Below are 21236 nucleotides of genomic sequence, written 5' to 3'. Positions count from 1 at the left end.
AATCTTGTGGAAAGCCTTCCCAAAGGAGTGGAAGCTTTTAAAGCTTTCCTATTCCTATGTACAGTTCGAATGGGATGTCAAATGTTCCTGTAGGTGTAATGGCCTGTAGGTGTCCCACTCCCAATTATTTTGTCCATAGTGTATGTTAAGTAAAGTGAGTGGGATCTAGCAGACACATTTACCTATGACAGAGATTCTCAACATTGAGGTATGAAACCCAGGATTGGCGTTTCTAAGGCAACGGGACTACTGCTGCGCCATGTGATGTTGAATTAAAGCAGGACCTTCTATAGCACAGGATGCCTGATACGGATAACGCCTGGGCCTGGTTTTTTGACCCATTAACTTTTTACTAGTTATGCTCACCATGCTTCAGATCTATATAATTAGGACAACACCTATTTTCTGTTTCTGCAAACCACTTGCCTCTTGTGTCCAAGCAAGTATATACATTTTTTTATATGCAAGGATAATTTTATTTAAATAAAACATACAGTAGTTTGAAGTTTATTAACAGCGTGGAATCTGAAAAGTTACAGGTACTGTTTTGTATAATATTTAGTTATTTGTTAATGTGTCATTTAGGATGCTTAGGTATACAATTTGTACAAATACCATATGATGGATACAATTTAGATGAGATACAAAATGATCAAGGAGAAAAAAATCAATCAATCCTTGGCCATACTCCCCTGATAAACCTGCCATTTCTGACAGATATAACCTCTTTTATGCACCCACATACACAGACACAGAGTGTCTTTGAATAAGGAGTCAACAGATATTACATATCGCTGCTCCCCTTCCTCATTTTTACCTATAAGTATGAGATACGGTTCAGAGAAAGTCAGATGTGAGATATGATCTCACAAAAATGTGAAGTAAATTTTTACACTTGCCAATTTAGTTCAGCCAAATACATCTTTTGTATTTATCTCATTCAAATGTCATCAGTGTTTCAAAAGCAGTGGTCAAATAACTGTTATGAATTATTACGCAACAGAAAAAACAATCATTATTAATGTAGAATTTGTTCACATTACATTATGTTGTAAAATAATACAAACTAAATGAATGCATTCTATATTTGAAGTAAGGACTCTTAAATGAAATTACCAATTAAACAACAGAATGCTTGTTATTATGAACTTTGGTTAGAAACAGACTACCCTGTTGGGTTGCTGAATGACATACATAATTAATCCTCATTAGCGTGAGGACAAAATATATATATACTTGACACAAATTCCTGATTAAAGCATTTCTGAATTAAAAGAAACAATCATTCTCCTCGGTAGAGTAAAAATGACTTTCTAATTAAATTTGAAGTCAACAGAAATTGATACGATAACCAAACAGTGAAAACTCTTCATCGTAGTCATGTGCACTGCTGATAGTGCAGTTAGATAATCACATTGGCAAAACCAAAATGGCATATCTGCACAATAGCTGCTTTCAGAATATTGTCCTCTGAGCTGAGATGAACTCTGTGCCAGGGTGTTAAGATGGAGTCCTTGGTCTATCTTGCGAAATTCAGCCAGGCAGTTCATCTGATGGTCCTCTGAAGAACATTGGGCGATTCACCTTCCTTTTCCTGCATTGAACCTGTGTCAGGGACAATTTAATTTGATTTAAATCTGTGGTTTCTATATCTCACATTAGCTGCATACAGTAACAGAGTAAATATGAAAGGAGGCACTCACCAGCTTGGCTGCATTGAAACAACTGCTTTTTAAGTTCCATTGAGGGTGGAATCTGAATTCTCAGCAGCATCTTGGAATTCAAACTCGGATGAGGTTTGCAGCTCAGCCGCCGGTCCTTCTTCGGCCTTAAGGCCAGCTGAGTCTTCCTGGGGTCGGACGTCCGCTGTCACACTTCCCTCCTCTTTGGACTGAATTGGGTCACTGAATTCAGCTTCCTTACCACTGGTATCTTCTGCTTGCTCTTGAACACATTCAACGGTCACAATTGAAGGTGTGGCAATAGCGTATGCCACTTCTATCTTAGGGATCATGTCATCCACTGCATCCTCCCACACATCATCCTCTGTTTCTGGTGTGTGAACTGCCTTTGTCTTTGGAATAGTCACTTGCTGTGGGATTTGGCCCATGACAGCTGGCTTCTCTGCTGTTGTGGCAGGAGGGGCAGTCTCAACAGGGGCAGGGGCAACAGGGGCAGGAGCAACAGGGGCAGCTATAACAGGGGCAACAGGGGCAGTTATAACAGGGGCAACAGGGCTAATTACAACAGGGGCAGGGGCAACAGGGATGTCCACTTTAGGGGGCTCTGGGTTATGGGACTCTTTAGCTATTGTAGATGTCACAGTCACAGTCACTGTTACGTTCACTGGAGAGACTGGAGCAATTGGAGCAATTGGAGTAGGGGTTTTTGCCTCCACTATAGGTTTTTCTGTCTCCACAACTGCCATGGCCCGTACTTCTGGAGTTGTTACAACTGCTGTGTCCACTTTTGGGGGAGCAACAACTTCTGACTGTAATGAAGAAACAATAACAGCTGGATTTACCTCTACTTCGGGCACAACCACACTTGGTGTTTCTACCACAAGAGCATTTGCAACCACTGCTCTCACTTCTGGGGCAGCTATAACAGCTGTCTGAAGTTCTGGCACAAGTACAACAGCTGCCTGTACCTCTGAAGCAACCGCTGGGATTACAGCAGGGGCAGCAGTAACCTCTGTGCTAACAACTGGGGCAACTGCAGCCACTGTGCTTGCTACTGGGGCAGGAGTAATGCTTGTCATTATAACAGGCGCAGGAGTAACTTCGGTGATGACAGCCTGGGCAGGAGTAATATCTGTGATTACCAATGGGGAAGCTGTGACTTCTGCCATTTCCTCTGGGGCAGGAGTAATGCTTGTCATTATAACAGGCGCAGGAGTAACTTCGGTGATGACAGCCTGGGCAGGAGTAATATCTGTGATTACCAATGGGGAAGCTGTGACTTCTGCCATTTCCTCTGGGGCAGGAGTAATGCTTGTCATTATAACAGGCGCAGGAGTAACTTCGGTGATGACAGCCTGGGCAGGAGTAACATCTGTGATTACCAATGGGGAAGCTGTGACTTCTGCCCTTTCCTCTGGGGCAGCAGCAACATGTATGGTTACCTCAGGGGATGCAGAAACTTCTGTGCTTACTTCTGGAGCAGCAGCCATCTCTGCACTTGCCACTGGTACACCAGCAACTTCTGCAATTACTTCAGGTGTAACAACAACCTCTGTGCTTACCTCTGGGGCAGCCATAGTCTGTCCTGTCTGTACTTCTGGAACAGCAACAACAGCAACTTCTTCTGGTGTTGATACAACCTCTGTTGTTTCTTCCAGCTTAGGCGCTACTGATGTTTCTACAACTGCTGTTTCTACATCTGGAATGGCTGCAACTGCAATTTCTTCTTCTGGGGCATCAGGTATTGCTGTTTCTTTCTCCAGTGCAGTCTGCTGAATTGTCTCTATGGCCAGCTCATTTTCAATTGACATCTCAACTTCCATGGCTGCGACAGTTTCTGTTACTTCCTCCATTTTTGTATTTACATTTGTTTCAATCTCTATTGCTGATTGCACTGGTGCCTCAATTTCCACCGCAGATAGCACTGGCATCTCCTTTGCCATTTCTTGCAATACAGGTATTTCCAATTCTGGCTCAGATACCACTGATGTTTCAACCTCCAGGGTTGTCACCACAGGTGTTTCTACTTCTGGGGCAGGTTCCACTGGAGTTTCTGCCTCTAGCTCTGTCACTGCTGTTGTTCCAACTACCAGCTCTGCTGCCAGTGTGGGTGCCTGAGTTTCCTGTGCAGTTTCAGTTATGGCTTCTTCTGGAGATGTTACAGATGTTATCTCCACCTCTGGTTCAGTGATAACAGGTGCTTCTACTTCCTGAGCTGTTACTTCTGATGTCTCTGTTTGCAGTGCAGCGACAGGTGTGTCCAACTCTGGTTCAATTAAAGATGATGTTTGTACTTCCACAGCAGTTAAAAGTGCTTCTTCAGCAACAGACTCAGAAGCTGCTGGTTCAGCTGGTTTTGATGGAGCAGTTTCCTGTGTTTCCACCACTTCTTTAACTGCTTGGTTTTCTGCCTCAGTGGCCTCTGCTTCTGCAAATTCGGAGGTAGCTTTTTCTTCCTTTTCCACTGATTCTACTATGGCTTTGGGAATTGTGGAGTCTGGAATTGGCAGGTCTGCTTCTGTCTCTGTCATCTCATCTCCTTGAGTAGCTGGCTTTTCTTCTACAATAGCATCCTCTGGTGCCTTTTCAAATGGTAACGGAATGTCCTCTGGAGACATTGACTCATCTCCAATAGCAGATAGGTCTTCGACCTCCACATGCTGAATGATATCTGGAGCAGTCAGGGGGGCTACCTCTTCAGCTGATTCTGCTTCTTCTTTTTCAGCCACTTCCAGTTTGGTAGCTTCCTCCACAATAGCAACCTCATCTGATGATGCTACTTCCAATGTTGACTCTTCAACAGGTTCTGATGACTGCAATTCTGTATCTTCTACTTTAACTTGGATTTCATGATCATCTGCAAAACATACTGCATGTACATTTTCCATTACAACTTCTTCAGTGACTGACTCTAGCACCACAGAAGTAACTGTATCTAGCACTGGCTCAACAACATCAACAGCCTCTTGGAACTCTGTAGATTGCACTGCTGGTGCCACAAGTGGGATTAGAGCTTCAGGCATCCCTGAGCTTTCATCTGTTGAAATGCCTAATGTTGAAGAGACAACTTCTTGCATTTCACTTTCAACCAGTTCAGCAAGAGTGTCATGAAGAATATCAGCACCTGTTGTCTCAATAGCTGAGATCTCTTGCTCTTTCTCTCCTTGAATAGTCATTTCAGCTAGGATAACTGGCTCTACACATACAGCCTCCTCTACTGCTGAGTCCATGGGGCCTTCCATTGCAGGCCTTGGTGTGTCTTCAGCAATAACCTGCCCTTCCAGATACTGGACTTCTCCCTGCACTGCACTGGTAATGGCGACATGGATTGGTACAAGCTCTTCAAGGCCATTGACTAACTCTGTCTCCTGCTGATTCTCCGTCTGAATCACATATGGCATCTCACCCATTTCCTCACCATCTTCTTTTTCCACATCAATGGCTTGACCTGCTTCAGCTTCTTCTTCCCTGTGGTCCTCTTCATGGAAATCAGTCCTTATTTCTTTCACCTCAGCTTCATGTAATACATCCTCTGTAATTCCTGCTGCTTCAGGTTCCTCGGCCAAATCCTCTCCAGCGACACATTCAGTAGATACAGCTTCACTAACCTCAGATGGTGCCTCTACCACTGTCATGAGAGGCATTTCCTCAGTAACACCTATGTCTTCAGTTGAAAGACCTATGCAAATGTTGGTTGCCTCAAATTTCTTGTGTGCAATGAAAACCTTTGTCTCTTCACTAACAGATGTTCCTAACAACTGTGGTGTAAGAGACATAGCTGCCACTTCCTGTATCTTCTCATTATCTGTTACTGATAAGTTACTTGAAATTATGCTGACAGTTTCCACAGCTTCCTGCAAGACAATGTCTGTGTCCTTAATATCCCCCTCTGAGGCGACTGGTGTTGAGGCACCTGAGGATTTTGGAGACTCTGACAGGTGAGAGACTGCTGTCACAAAGGAAACTTCAGTCGGTGGCTCAGCAACTGTGAATGCTTCAGATGTCCACTCTGCAATGTCCTCTGCAATTGTGTCATCTTGAAAAGCCTCCTCACCAATAGGTGTTACAATGCTCTCCTCTGGTATGTCACTGAGCTGCTGATGCTTGGTTATGTAGTCTGTCAGGTCCTCAAAATCTTTCGGAACAGTTGCCACAATTGGAGGGCCAATGTCATGGTGAGGTGGGGGCAGTTTCTCTTCAGTTTCCTGGGTAATGTCTGTGGGCTCCTCATCTTTTGGTATTGTATGCACCATGCTTGGTTCAATCACATCAAATTCAGACAAAGGCACCACTGATGGTGTTTCATCATCTTCATCTTCTGATCCAGCATCTTTACCAGCCTCATCAGATGATGTCTGTTCCTGTCTTCCATCAGACCTTCGCTTCTTGCGTCCTGAGATTAGTTTCTTGACTGAAAATGAAGTTTCATCTTTTGTGGTTTCACCATCAGAGGGGATTTGCTCACCTGATTCTCCTACTCTTAATTTCCTCTTTGGGGTTACAAGTTTCTTGAGGGACTTCCATGTCGATCCCCCATCACCTTCAGCGGGACTACCGGACTGTTCTAGAGAGGAAGATACATGCTCATCATCTCCTTCCAGAGAACTTCCCAGTGGAGATTCTGCAGTCTTTCCTTGGTCATCCTCAGGCCTGCTGTCCTTCTCAACTGCAACTTCATCCTCTGAGTTTGAACCTTTTCTGCTCCTTTTCTTTGTAGATCCTCCACATATCAGGGCCTCCCAGGAAACAGACAAATCAGACTTCTTTTTGGGCTCCTCCGGACAAGGTTCAATTTGCTCATGCTCTTCACTCGGTTTAACCTCCTCTTGAGCTTCAGGGGCTGGGGTATCTGCAGAGGGCTTTTCTGTTGCTTCATCTTCACTCTCAGATAGACGCTTAGTCCGTTGCCTTTTAGGGGTGACAAGTTTTCTGAAGGAACTCCACGGCCTTTTCCTTTCCCCATCTGAACCTCCTTCACCATCAGACTCATGTTTAGACTCATCCTTGCTTTTGTCCTCTGGAGGGGAGATGGAGGTTCCCTCTTTTTTTGAAGTGTCTGTGTCTGTTTTGACCTGTTCTTCGGCAGCATTCTCAGTTGGCTCTGGTATTTTTAGTTTTCTTGAAGAGAGCCTTGAGAAAAGTCTCTTGAGAGGACTACTTTCAACCTTTGGTTTCTCTTGAGACCCTAACAGTTCAGCCTCACTTGTTTCAGCAGGGGCATCTTCCACTTTGCTTTCCTGGGCAGGCTCTGCTGCTTCTTGTTCCACAGCTTTTACGACCTCCTCTTTATCAATTGTTTGGAGCTCTTCGCCAGCAGCCTCGTCTTTTGATGGTTCCTCTTTCTTCTTTTTCTTCAAAGTGGAAAAAATCCCAGTGGTGAAGAATTTTTTAATTGGAGACAAATCCTCCTCCCCCTCCTCTGGGCTGGTTTCTTCCTGTGACTCAGAAACACCTTCTGCAGGTGTCACCTCTTCATTGAGAGATGATGCGTCTGTGGCCTGTTGTACTGTTGCTTCATCAGCTTGTAATGGTTCAACAGCAGCAGAATCAGCAGTCAAATCAACACAAACAGGTTCTTCCTCAGACTTCCCCTCTGCATCTTGCTCTGTGGTGATGGTGCTAGTGTCTTTGGAGTCATCAGATTTCACTAATGCCTCCCTCTCATTCTCATCTTTTGATTGATCTGGCTTGTTTTCTTCTGCCTTATCCTTAGTGACTGTGAATTTTAATTCAAAGAATTTGATTATTTTCTTGAAGCCGACTTCTTCTTCTTCAGTCACAGTTGTGTTTTCCTCTGCCTTGTTTTCTTCTGTTGATGGAGCATCTTCAGAAAGCATACACCCTTGTTCTTCATTTACGTTGATCACTGCAGGTTCGACGTCTTGGATTACAGATGGACTGTCTGCTTTCAGGTCTGAGGCAACTGAAATGAGCAAAAAGATATACAATATACATTATAACAGACCGATGAGCCTTAAACACATCTTACAATTTATGTTTATCTGATGATTTAATGAAGTTTATGCTTTAACTGTGATTTATCAATCGTCAGTAACCACTACTGCAGTGTCCATAAAAAGTGCAAACAAAGACAGTGCAGGTGGCATTGGTCATCGTACTGGAGTGGTCAAGACCTGTTAACTGTTGTCTTTTAATGATATTTTTAGCATTTCACATCCAAACTATTTCATACTCAACACTGCACTTGATCCTTAGCAACCACAAACACACACACACACACACACACACACACACATACACACACACACACACACACACACACAGTCATACAGATGCTAAAGGCATGTAATTTAATTCTTTAGTCACCTTCAGATGAAAATGAGGTGTGAATGGAAATTAGACCTAGGCTACCTACATGATGGCATTGGAGAATTTATTTAATTTACTATGTTTAAATAATCTACACTAAGCAAGGACCAGTGCTCACCCTCTGCCAGGTCCTTCTCCTCACAAAGACCATTTAACTCCTCAGCTTGGTCCTCTGGGGCTCCATTCAAGCGGGATATCTGTCCATTCTTCTGTAGTAACTAAATGAAATAGAAGAGAAGAAATATATAACTGCCACTCCTCTGAAATAGTCACTATGGAGAAAAACAGGTACACTGTATCTGTCACTTTTTCCTCCAAGAGTGTTAACTGAGAAATAAAACCCACTTCATGCCATGAGCTTATTGCTGTTTGGCTATTCCCATCTTCTTACCGTCTCGATAATTACAATGATATACTTCATTGGCATGATGTCTTATTAACACCACAATGTCAAACCAAAAAACTCTGCAATTTCTGTGACTGACAGCACATTGAAAAGTAAGACTTCAAGATTTCAATGCACATTTCCCCACAATTGAAAGGTGTCAGGTCCATGCAGCAGTGTTGTAGTACTCGAGTCCAGGACTTGGACTCGAGTCCGAGTCATGAGCTAAATTTAGAGACTCGTGACTTGACTTGGACTTGAGCACTGAATGACTTGAACTTGGACTCGGACTCGTTACTGCTTCATGTCATACATCCCGTCATGTTCCTACAAAACGGATGTTAACTTTAATGGTGCCAAATGCCTGGAGACATGAATGCCCCGAAGGTTGTCAGTTTTGCATTTAATAGTGTCTCAACTCGGACTTGACTCGAATGAGTTGTGGACTCGACTCGGACTTGACTTGGAATTTTTTTTAATGATTGGACTTGACTCGGACTTGAACACAGGAGACTCGAACCTGGACTAGGACTCGAGGCATAGTGACTTGACTACAACACTGCCATGCAGTAGAAGAGGAATATAGGTCACTCTTTGGCTGTCAAGGCTACCACTGCCCCACTGACCTGAGTTCCAGTGCAGCAGATGTAGGAGTTCTTTTCCCTCCAGAGAAGCTCAATAGGGAGAAGAGAAAATTACCTTTCTTACTGACTTTAAGGCATGATAGTCATGCCTCCAATTATATGAGGAATAAAAATGATTGGTGACAATATATGAATCACCTATCATATTTTAGGGGTATAACTCATAATGCATACGGACATCAATTTAACAAGTTGGTAAAGAAATTACCTAATTAATGACTTTGCTGTTGTAAATGCTCTTGGCCTTACTAGAAATCACTGAAAGCACTGGTGGAAATCATAATGATGGGCAAAATAAGCTTAAGCAATCAGGCTCTCAAAAAGAATAGCATGCTGAGTTGCATGAATATTGCCAAAATAAGCACCTCTGCACAATGTTTCCAGCATTGTGACTTCATTGAAAGGGTATATATCACACCCTGTCAATATGCATGTAAGGTTTGTTGTCTAATTTTAGGTGGTCTGGTATGATGCAAGCCAGTCAACAATGACCAACTCATAGGATACTTTGTTTCAAAATCAGTTTAGAAGACTTAACTTCAAGCAAATATATATTTTGTTAACCAGGTAGAAGCTACTAGTGACCGTTGTTAAAATAGTTTGTGCCATTTCCACTAGGAACACCAGGTTTAAAGCAAAATATATCTAAAATAAGCATATCTATTACATAATTTGATATAAAGCTATCTCAGTGTTGTATTTTTTTCTATCCTCTCATTATAGTAATCCCAGAGCAACTCTTGCTGATTCAGCAAAAGAGGCTGCCTCTCAACCAAAGTCTGTGTCTATCAATAACAAAATCTGCATCATTCCACAGAGTGACCCTCAGTTAACCATGAAGCTGTTCACTCTGAAAGATGAGACATTTTTTTTTATGCAGAACGTTTAAGCAGCAAATACTAACCAGAAAATATGGAATGCAAAAAAGGATAGGAGAAATGCAATGACGTACATTTTGTTGCACATTCACAGCCATTCCACAATGCAATAATTCACTGGAAATAATCTTAATCTGCTCACAGTAATAGTAAAGGTCATTGTGGGGAGTAAATACAATGAAATAGATGGTTATGATTATGGTTATAGAATTTGGCAGACACTTTTGTTCAAAGCGACTTACATAATAAGAATCTTACAATACTTAAAATTAACAGTAAACAGTTTTTAAAAGGATAAAATGTATGTGTAAATCAAGACCACCTAACTTCCTACGACTGAAATTCTATTTAACAGGCCTGTCACAATTAGATTGCCATATTAGATTCAAATGACATGTCTAATACTGCATGTAGCATATTCCATCTGAAGATGCGATGAATCATTACCACCATCATAAACAACAAACACTGCAAACATTGCAAATTAATATTCCTTGGAAAGATTCACTCTCTAAAACAGCACCTACATGATTAACAGGCCATTCTAAGGTTCCATAGCCTATTTCCAGGCTTGATATGAAGGACTTGTAGCTAATTAAAGAAACTGAATAAATCAATAGAGCTGTGCTATCCAAACAACCCACAACATCCACTGAAAGCTCCTCCTGAAAGACTTCCTGCTAAGCCATCCCATATCACCTCTCATCGATAAGGTCCCTCTGCAGACTTGTGAGAAAAAAGATCTACCCTCTGTCACCAGGAAGGAGGGGAACGGGGGTCTTTCAGCAGTCGAACACGTCAGAATATAAATCCCAGCAGGGAAAATGTCCCCCTAGGACTTGTTTGCAGATGAACTCTTGTTGAAAATGAAACAGTCCCTCAGTGACTATTCTTGGGAAATTTTCTAAAAAGGGCTGTTATCTGACTAAAATTATTTTGGTCGGGGAATCTAATCTAATCTACAAACAAGCATATTCACACTTTTTAAGGGCTCCAAATAAAAAAAGTGTATCACTGGGATCCTCAGTATGGCACAAGCTGACAGATCAATAGGATTAATGTCTTTTCTAGACCGGTGCCCTAAAATGTCTGAAAGCTTAATTTCTGCTATACAGCAGACAATCTGTCAAAGTAAAAACAGTTCAAAGAGCACCACTTCAACATGCTCTTTAAGTCCACCCATGCCCATCTCTGGTGAAAGGCACATTCAATAAACAAGCTTCATTTGCAACTGCATTTTAGGTTAGTGCTTCAGACACAGGCAACTGTGAGCCCCTAGTCTTACATTCTTATTAACAATGTAGGCTTTGTGAATATTATAATCTAAGCTGCTAACCATTTTAAATCACTGGTTATCCCCTCACTGACTGTCAACAATGATTTTGAGAAATATTTGAGAAATAGGCCTAATCAAACACAACAGAGGGACAGATGTAGGCCTGCTGCATCTGACACATTCTATCAGGCTACAGTGTCTTTCTCCACATTCCCAAAAAACGAAAGCTGTCCGACTCCACTAAACACAGCAGTAGACGCAAACTGAAATGAAACATTGCACTGCATAGTCCTTTAGACGAAAGGGGGCATTTTTGGCACCCTGTTCTTTTCTCACTTTGCGTAGCCACGCATACTCTCAGGCTGCTGCAGCATCAGCACCTACTGCCAAACCGCGCATCACCGCGGACTTCTTCTGCCTGAAGCAGCCCAGCGATGGGCTATTTGTGTCCGGTGGGAAATACACGCATTATGAGTTCTTCTTCTAACATGGTATGCATTAAATATGTAGATATGTTGTTGAGACTGATCGCATTTCATTGGCTAAAAGCCTAATGGATAGCACTGCAAATTCGAGGCTGAGTTAAAAACTTTCCAACCGAGCCCACAGCAAATAACAGACCAAAGACGTAATAATGTTACAGGCTGATGTCTACATATAGCCTGCATGATTATGTTTAATAATTACCAAAATGGCATGATGTATTCTGCCATGAATGAGAAATAGCCTAAACAAGCCAACAAACTAGACAAAATCCTTCTCATACTAGCCTTGGTGTTCATAAAATACTACAGTCTACTGTCTTTTACATGCGATAAAAAATATTATGTATCCCTCTATTTACCTTCACTTCGAGATTTTGCTCTGCCTGCTCCGCGTTCACCTCCACATTATGTTCCTGGACTTTCGCATCGTCCTCGGGCTTGCCGTCCCGCTGCGCAGATTCCGCCGCCCCCATGTTAAAAGCCCAATGCGTTTAGTCACCTTCGTCCAGTGAGCCGTCCAGTGGCGATGGCAACGGAAATCCAACAGCCCAGTTTAGGCAATGGCGCGCTCCAGGACAGTCGAACTCACAAGTGATGCTTGTGCTGGGTCTGCGAACTCTTTTAGGAAAGAGCCTCCCCTGACTGTCATCACATGCACAGAACTCAGGCACGCCTTGCTGCATCACAAGGAGGCAAAAACAAGAAGCTGGGACGACAGCCGGAAGTCTACCGTGGACCATCCCACCTAAACTTATTTTCCTCTCCGAAAAATCTGTTTTTAAAAATATGGTTTTACCTCATCAACCTGACTTAAAACGCCGAACATGTATGTTTGTTGATCCAATGTCAAGAATTGTCAGTGCATAGAAAATCATACATTGTAACATGCAGCTTTGAACTTAGTTTTAATGGAATTTGTTTTCCCTACAGACATTATGTATTAAACACAAGCATTACACATGGTGTGCTTAAAAGCAAGTGCTGAGACATTTTCTTTCCTATGTTGGTCAAGTCTACTTCTGATAAACTTTTGGTGAACATGTGTGATCTGTGGAATTGACCTTGGACATGTCAAAGTGCTAAGGCCAACAAAAAAGCAAGATACCTTAGTGAGTTTGCAAGACAAACTGTTGTTGCTTGTGAGAAGCAGATCTTATTAGAGTAACAGCTTACTCATGACTTGCTGGTCATTACATGGAGCTTGTGTCTCTTCAGAGATCCGACTGAATCGGCTGAAGTATATGCATCGTACCTTGAATTGACAGACATCAGACAAGATAACAAAGTTGGACGGTATCAGTATATCCTGACAGTCTCACGGCATGTCCAGCTTGTCCTGCCTCAAGCTGACAGGCCATTGAAAACATTGGACCCCTCACATGCTTGACCCTTAAATATCACTTCCTGTTCAGATAGATAGCATCACCCACAGGCACCTGACCTGGGGTAAAGGCCTGGTTCCAGTGTTTGTGTGTGTGTGTGTGTGTGTGTGTGTGTTTATGTTGTATCAGAGACCTCAGGTACTACCTTTGGCTACCTGTCCCCATATGTCCTTGCTACACCAGAGACTTTCACTCAAAAAATCCTCCATAGAAATGAATGGGGTTAGTTTGTAACGCCACTATGGCAGTTGTCTACACATATCCTGTCCCTTCCGTGGCAAAAAAGTAGACATGTGAATACATTGTGTCAATCATGTGGTGTGTTGTGAATACATCATGCCAATCATGTGTTGTGATCTCGCTGCTGGAGCAAGGTTGGTGTCGTGAAGCCTTAATTGCGCACGCACATTTCTGCCGAAATAGATGCCTGATAAGTTCCCAAAAAGCGTTACAATATGGCTGCTGAGTGGAGGGACTTGCCTAAAAGGACTTTGGCTACACATGCCAGTTTCTTCTATTTTTGGATACAGGTTTGAGAAAGAGACAGAGAGAGAGAGCGAGAGAGAGAGAGAGCGAGTAAGAACAGAGATGTTGAACATAACTAAAGCAGAGGAGGTCCTTTGATTTCTTTCAAATTGTTCCTTTGAATTGTCAGTTGATGAGAGAAAAATAACACTGAAAATCTTTAAAAATCTCCATGAAAGATTAGCTATTGGGTTGATCAAGGTGTGCTGAGTTTTATGTAAATACAGTCAGGCAACCATGTAACTTACATTCTACACAGATATGTTGCTTTATTCTTTATATGAGTCAATTTTTCTTTATTCTTTTAGGACATGTTTGACTTGTGGCTCCAGGTGGATTTAGTTTTTTGCAGGTCCTTCAGAAATTGTGCCGCCTTTCCGAAGTTCATTTTCATCATTTCATTGCTTTGTATAATGAAATTATTTCCACATCGTCACAAAGAGAACCAGTGTATTTTTAATGAAGCTTCTTTAAATGGGAACTTGTAACTTGTAGCCTAAAACTTTACAGTGGCATTTATTGCAGTCTTGCATTCTTTGCTCATCATTTGGTGCTCATTGCAACGATGGGACAGATTCAGATGAATAGAACTCCTTGTGACAGAAATTGAGACTTAACACAAGACAAGAACTGGTTCAGGGCTTTCTGACAGACATGGTGTGGACTTAAAGTGTCCTTCGTAATGAGCTCAAATAGGAGTCAGCGCCCTGGTATGCCAGCCAAGCTGATAATAAGCATGACGGCTGCATAGTCTAGGTCAGAGGCGCCAACAACTTTGCTGCACTATCACTCCTTGCAATCTTTCATGCATGTTGCAAAGCAGGAACCATCTCTGAGACCTGAAAACAAATGTCATTAGCAGACATATTTTGTCATGTTTAGTTATATTTGATCATGGAAATAAAATAGTTAAATATTTGCAATATCACATTATCAATTATATTGTGTAGTAATGAGTTATGAGTAAGTGAACAATAATCATTATTGTCATAAATATAATTTGTACCCCACAACTAACTGACTAATGGCTCCAAAATGAATGGAGCCTGTAAAATCAAGTGAATGGTGCTGGACGTTGTATGTTTGCAATGACTTGGCACAGTTTGTCTAGCCCCAAAAGAATGACATCCTCTGTAAACAGGACAGAGCAGAAGTACTATGGAGATGTAGTCACATCCAGTGCATATCAGCCATTCACTACACTGTAAACAGTGACGGAGACAGTCCATCAACCTTTTCTGAGGAGTCTTTGCTGCAAATTAATGGAAAAAAGTGGTAGGTAATGCATGCAGGGACCTGACTAATTGGCTATCTGAATTACTGGGCCTCAACAGTAATCTCCAGTCTATTAGCCCCACTGTGTATAAACTCCATGGCAGTTTTGTGTGCAAATAATTAAAAAAAAAACTGACAGCTGACAGCACCTAATAGCCCAACATATCAGAATAAGATTGTGCTTTAATCAGAAAGAAAAAAATAAATAAAACATTCCCATGCACAGCCTGCCCACATGTATTAACATCATAGCTGAAGAAATTCTGCCAAATCAATGTATAAACCTTGGTTAGATTCTGTAAAAAGGGTGGGAAATCCACAAAAAATGTAATTGTAATTTTCCTTGAATCAGTGGCTTTGATCACCTAAAGGCTTAACAAATTCTCATGTCATTGCCAGTCTGAGTGTCTTACAATAGGTTCCCAGAACAAGTTTAGTGTTGTGGTAAGGATGAGTAGTCTTTTAAGTTTGAATTCTCTCAGCTAGGAAAATGTATTCGGGTTGCCTATACAGGACCTTTACCATTTATTCAAACATAATGCTATTAATTTAGTGTTCCATCAAATTAAAAATCGAAAGGTTTGAGCTTTCAATGGCTGAGGTGATTATGGTAAACTACACCACAGCTGAATAACTTTATGAACAGTGTAGTGTAACGCCGAGGCCCATCTACTCTCTGTTGGACCCATCTCCCTGCATGTTTGAGAGAGAACATGGCTATTGTGTGTTTGTGTGTGCATATATTATATTTCCTTCTTATATTGGAATATGTCAACCAGACCATTTATGATGAGTTGTTAATGGGTATGTCTGGGACAGGATGATCAGGTCATTTATGGAGGTGTGGGGTCACGGGGTGACTTGGAAGGTGTTTGTTTAATTCTTGTCAGAGCTGAGAACAGTAATCTAAGAGTGATACAAAGATGTTAAGCAAGTGTATTTACTGTATTTGTTTAGTTATCAAAGAGTGTTTATTTGGATAAGTATTCGGGGGTTTGTTTCTGTTAAACACACTTCCTACTACCTGTTCCGTAGGTTGTTATTAAATAGGCAATAAACAAATCACCCAATTCACCTCCAGCCTCCACTGTCCATCCTTGGGAAACAGTTGAACGATGCTACAATATAAAATATCTGTCAAAACCTCACAATTCTGTCAAAGCCCAAAACCTGCCTGTGTCAAACTATCACACTCACACTGCATTCAACTCATGACATTCTAATTTTGTCTGGTAAGGAGTTTCTCACATTTCACTGAATCAGTCTTCTAGGGCAAAACATGAAGAAACAAAACGTACATTAGAAACTACAGAACATTTTTGAAGTGAACATACACAGATTTACCTGTGTCACGTAAGAAGAACTTACTGTTTAGAAAAGGAAGTTGAAAATGGCAACATATTATGTAATGGGAAATGAGCTTTGAGGGAGTAGGAAGTCTAGACTGATTTGGAAGAGAAACAATATGTTTTGTAACAGAATCTTAATGGCAAAGACCAATACTGCCCTGCCTGCCTTCCAGACACAAAAAGAAAAACAGAATTTTGAAGTACAAAAACAAATAGTTAAAAAGTTAGAAGAGGAGATGATTGCCTCAACACAGAGGGAATTAAAATCAACTGACTGGTCAAATGTTACGCTGGAGAGAAAAAGTCTTCATCGTAATACAATTTAGAGATTAAAAGCAGCCATGTGAACCGAGCATCACAAGATCGGTAAACAACCCTTGCTCACAGGGGCCTGAAACATTCCCTCTCATCCTGCCTCGCTCCACAGACAGAACTGCCATAATTCAATGTTCATCAGCGGACAACATATTCATCTCTCCCTCACAAAAACATGACCCATGGCCGTATATAAAGTACCATCCATTTGACATATAAAAACGATTCTGTCATTTTAAGAATGGAAAGTACTAGGAGCAATAGAGTGTAAATGAGAATGGTGATGTTTTTGGTGGTGAAGTTTTTTTTTTTTTTTTTTATGAAACCACAAATAAGCCACATCCAAATATATCATTAGTTTGCTCCCTGTTATAGGGTGCAGATGATGTTCTCTCACAGGTTTAACAGCATCCCTAAGATTGGCTCTTGCACAAGGCACAAGGCTCCTCCCTCTCTTAAGGAACTACAATCTCACTCAAGCCCCCTCGTACAGAGACAGAGGATCTGATTCTCAAATAAGCCTTAATTCCAATAATATTTGAGATTTGGCTCTTTATCGCTCGCATTCTCTGGCTGGATTCTCGACAGGTACTGTCAGCAGTTACTAAGTAGAGTGGGTCAGACATTAAGACATGAAGCAGTTATTTTGAGTTTTACTGAAGAGTTTCTCTTTCTTGTGTACTCCTCACTGTAGCATCCTCATTGAACTGGATGCCTTAACTTAATCCCCAATGCCTTCATATCCTTATGTATGCTTACTCTACTATCATGTGTCACTAAGTTCTACTACGGCCACCAACTATACTGTCCAGAATACAGGAGCTCTTATCAAACTTGTCCTATTCAAGCTATCTCTCTGACAGATCACTTGCTCTGTACACTGTTCTGTTTTTAGAGTATTTTGCTGACTGCAGAGCTAGACTACTGAATTAGTCGGAAGTTTGAAAGGTCAGCACATGATCTAAAAGAAGCCCTCCCACTCCATAAAAATAGTAACACTCTCACACAGAATATACTTACATCTGTCTTCATTAGCATAATAATATTGTGATGTTCTCTCTTGTTGCCTGCCTTCATCAAAAGTTGCAGACATATGACAACAATGGAGACATATGAACTCTACATACCCTATGTCAACTACCAACCTACCTAAATGTATGTACTTTAAATATTTTTTATCTGAATAAATTTGATAAAATCATTATGATTTCAAGAATATATTTGTTAGCAAGCACTTGTTCAGTATTATGTCCTACCAGTGTTCCCCCACCACAGTATAATGTGATGTCTAAACTCAGATAAAGATGTGTATGCCCCTTGTGTTCACATCCTGATCTTTTAAGTAAGTATACATTATTTATATGGCATATTTCATGTGACAGGCACAGACCCAATGAGCTCCAAAAGAAAGAGAATAACAAAACAAACATGACATCACCAAACAATAAAGATAAATTACATAAACATAAAAGATGGAAATGAAAATACATATAATAACAAGTGAATAAAAGTGAATCAAAAAAATAATAATTAAAAAAATTAAATGATCAATAACAATACATAATAAAATGTATAATAATAATAATAATAATAATAATAATAATAAATAAGGTGACCAGGAGAGACACACCAAGTCTGCCTGAAGCTATAAAAACGTAACAATTTTCCTTTGTCACCTCATTGAGAATTCCTGAGTCTTTTCTCTCTTCCATATTCCTACCAAGTGTTCAAGCGATGAAGAAGAATTGTATGGTCGATAGTGTCAAAGGCTGCACTGAGATCGAGAAGTACCAAGATGGACACTTTGTGGTTTTCTGTGGCCATTTTAAGATCGTTCACAACTCTGACCAGAGCTGTTTCAGTGCTGTGGTTCATTCTAAAACCAGACTGATAAACATCAAACAAATTGCTATGAGACAGATACATCCAGAGTTGTTTGTAAGCAACTTTTTCCAATAATTTACCTATGAACAGCAGATTTGAAATTGGTCTATAACATTCACAGATGACAGGATCAAGATGTGTTTTTTTCAGCAGTCGTGTTACAATGGCTTTTTTTGAGGCAAGTGCGGAAGATTCCAGACAGTAAGGAGGTATCTAGGACATCAGCAGCCAAACAGCTGAATACCTTTTTTTTTTTAAACAACTTGGTAGGCACTGGATCAAGAACACGTTGCTGAACTTAGTTGCTGCAGTTGAAAACCAACTCACCCTTTTAGTTGAAACATTATTGCTGGCACCCTACAATCTGAGTCCTGAAACTATAGTTGGATCAAATTTGGATTGAAGAAATCCAGTCCAGACAACAATTATACAGTGATCATCTCTACAACAACCTCTTTTTAAAGGGGGTTCACCTAAGGTGACCTGGAGAGACAGATTAAGGTTAAGTCTGCCTGAAGCTATGAAAAAGTAACAATTTTCCCTCGTCACCTCATTGAGAATTCCTGAGTCTTTTCTCTCTTTCATATTTCTTCACATATCCTTATTCATATAGGCATATTCATATGTCCAATAAATACTTCTGTTACAGTAACAACATAAGTTTTTTTATTTGTTTTTAGGAAGTGAAACAACAAGTGCCTCAGGAAAGCTAAGCTATCCTGGGAACACATGACACACATGAAACCTAATGAAATAACATGGACACTGGTGTTGCTGTGCAGATCCCCAACCTCTGCTAATGGGATCAGTTAATTTGAGTCACATCTCACAGCCCCACTAACCCAAAACAGCTGATGTTTTCTTCAGACATTACATTTCTTGAAAGCTCCTGCCAAGGCCGCATGTCGCACATGCTGATGTGCCCGATCGTGGCCATGCTGCTGTGCTCAGGTGTGTGCGTTTATGGACGAGTGTGTGTGTGTGTGTGTGTGTGTGTGTGTGTGTGTGTGTGTGTGTGTGTGTGTGTGTGTGTGTGTGTGTGTGTGCATGTGTGCATGCGGGCGCGCGTGTATGTGTGTGTGTGTGTGTGCATAGAGAAAGAGATTGAAAGAGAGAGAGTGAGAGAGAGAGTCTGTTTTCCTGTGTGTAGGAACTGCTTTGTCAATAACTACTAATTAAATTAGAACAAGACACGTGTTCTGTGTTTCTAATTGTATTTGTTTTGTTTTGTTCAATTAGTCTGTGTCCAGTCAGATTACACACAAGTGTAGTTACAATTAGCAGTTTAGTCCTTTGTCTTGAGATAAACAGTACTGGCCAAGAACTTTCCCAACCAGTTCTGTACTAATCAGTGTGACTATATTACATAATGGAATACCATGGTCCCGAGTTATCAAATGGAGACTGAATTGAGAGAATTAAATCTTAGGTTGAAATCTGCAGAGGCATGAAACTTTGAAAGGGCAAACAAGGCAACTGACATTACAGCACTGAGCCCCATACTGCCTATCTTGCAGGGGCATTGAAGCCCAAAGGTTTCTCTAAGCGACTGAACTCACCCTGACCAAAAGACTTAACTTTAATGACCAAAAGTCATTAAAGTTAAACTATATGCAGGGAAAAGGCAAATAAAAGGAAAAATACCTACAGTATATGTATGCAGTATATGTATGCAGGTGTGGTATGTCACAGCTACCACACCTGATTGGAAATGTACCATTATCAGTCAACAAACTCTATTGAGACATATAGGGTGTCTATAATCCATTTATTCAAAACTATAGCCACTGCATTTTGCATTGTACCTCGGTTGCAAAGTGTTGAAGTGACACTATAGTCAGTGATCCATCCTTGAGTGCAAGCCAATGGTGGGGCCTGGAAAATACAATAGACTTGGGTTGTAAAATAATAACCATTGGCTTCACTTAACCCTGGGTGTTACTCAAATAACTTTTGAAGATGAATATAACCTTTAGTGTAGCCTATCATAACCACTAAAAAAACTAATGTTGTAAATTGCAAAACAAACATTCACATTCTGTATATTCAGTGAAGGCTTGGTTGTAAAGCCAACCCATGAAACAGTCTGCGGGAAACTTGAAGAACACAGTCAATATCATTATAAAAATGTTATATTCATAACTATTATTATTGAATGATAACATAAATGAAGTCAAATCCCAATCTTAAATTGAGGTTTACCAAGAAACAAGTGAATTATTCCCCTGATAAGATCATTATTTCTATGATTAATTTCTGGTCCCACACTGAAGAGTCATGTTCTTGTCTCTGTGGAGGTTTTGAAGAGTGAACGTGACCAGGCTTTGTCACAAGGTCTGCGCTCTCACACAGGAGTAGCAGTGTGCTGTCATTAGGGACGGAAACATCCAAACGTAATTTTGATAATTCAGTAACTGGCCTGCCCATGTGTGCATGAGGCTTCTGCTGGAGAGGACCTGGGCATGGGCAGTAGGACCTGACCAGCTGTCTGAAGACATGAGCTATTGGTATTCTCCCCAAATATTATATTGTGTGTGGGTGGAAGTTAAATGCTGAGATTAAGCAGGACACATCCTCTTGACGTTTTGGTTTACGTCTTTTGTCTTTATTCTTCATATGACCAGATACATATTTCTGCTCTTAAGTTCCTTCTCTAACCGTGACTAATGACAGGTGATGATTTTCCATAACAACTCTTGAATACCAATATGAACCTGCTGAGCGCATGGAAAAGGCCATGATTCAACAGCAGTAATTTCCAGCAAACCCTGGCATTTAGCCACTTTGCCATTTCCCTCTGCATCAATGTAGAACTAGTTTAGTCAT

General features: G+C 40.9%; 1 protein-coding gene across 1 annotated transcript; it reads right to left on the bottom strand.

The window, feature by feature from the left end:
• Window positions 1–552: 552 nt before the first annotated feature.
• On the bottom strand, window positions 553–12258 carry akap12a (A kinase (PRKA) anchor protein 12a). The gene is made up of 4 exons (XM_042073003.1): window positions 12040–12258; window positions 8131–8230; window positions 1704–7605; window positions 553–1605 (listed from the first exon to the last, which is right to left on the bottom strand). Exons 1-3 carry the CDS (start codon window positions 12151–12153, stop codon window positions 1733–1735), a joined length of 6087 nt encoding a protein of 2028 aa, XP_041928937.1. The 5' UTR covers window positions 12154–12258; the 3' UTR covers window positions 553–1605; window positions 1704–1732.
• Window positions 12259–21236: the final 8978 nt, after the last annotated feature.

The sequence above is a fragment of the Alosa sapidissima genome, chromosome 19 (assembly GCF_018492685.1).
Source record: "Alosa sapidissima isolate fAloSap1 chromosome 19, fAloSap1.pri, whole genome shotgun sequence".
Classification (NCBI taxonomy): domain Eukaryota; kingdom Metazoa; phylum Chordata; class Actinopteri; order Clupeiformes; family Clupeidae; genus Alosa; species Alosa sapidissima.
This window is presented reverse-complemented; position numbering and strand designations above follow the sequence as displayed.

Bases quoted from the DNA above. Each gene is read 5' to 3' on its own strand.
- akap12a (XM_042073003.1), bottom strand. From the start codon at position 12,153: ATGGGGGCGGCGGAATCTGCGCAGCGGGACGGCAAGCCCGAGGACGAT. The intron at 8,231-12,039 runs GTAAATAGAGGG...TATTTCATTTAG, and splicing joins AGCAAAATCTCGAAGTGAAG to TTACTACAGAAGAATGGACA. The intron at 7,606-8,130 runs GTGAGCACTGGT...TGCTCATTTCAG, and splicing joins GGAGAAGGACCTGGCAGAGG to TTGCCTCAGACCTGAAAGCA.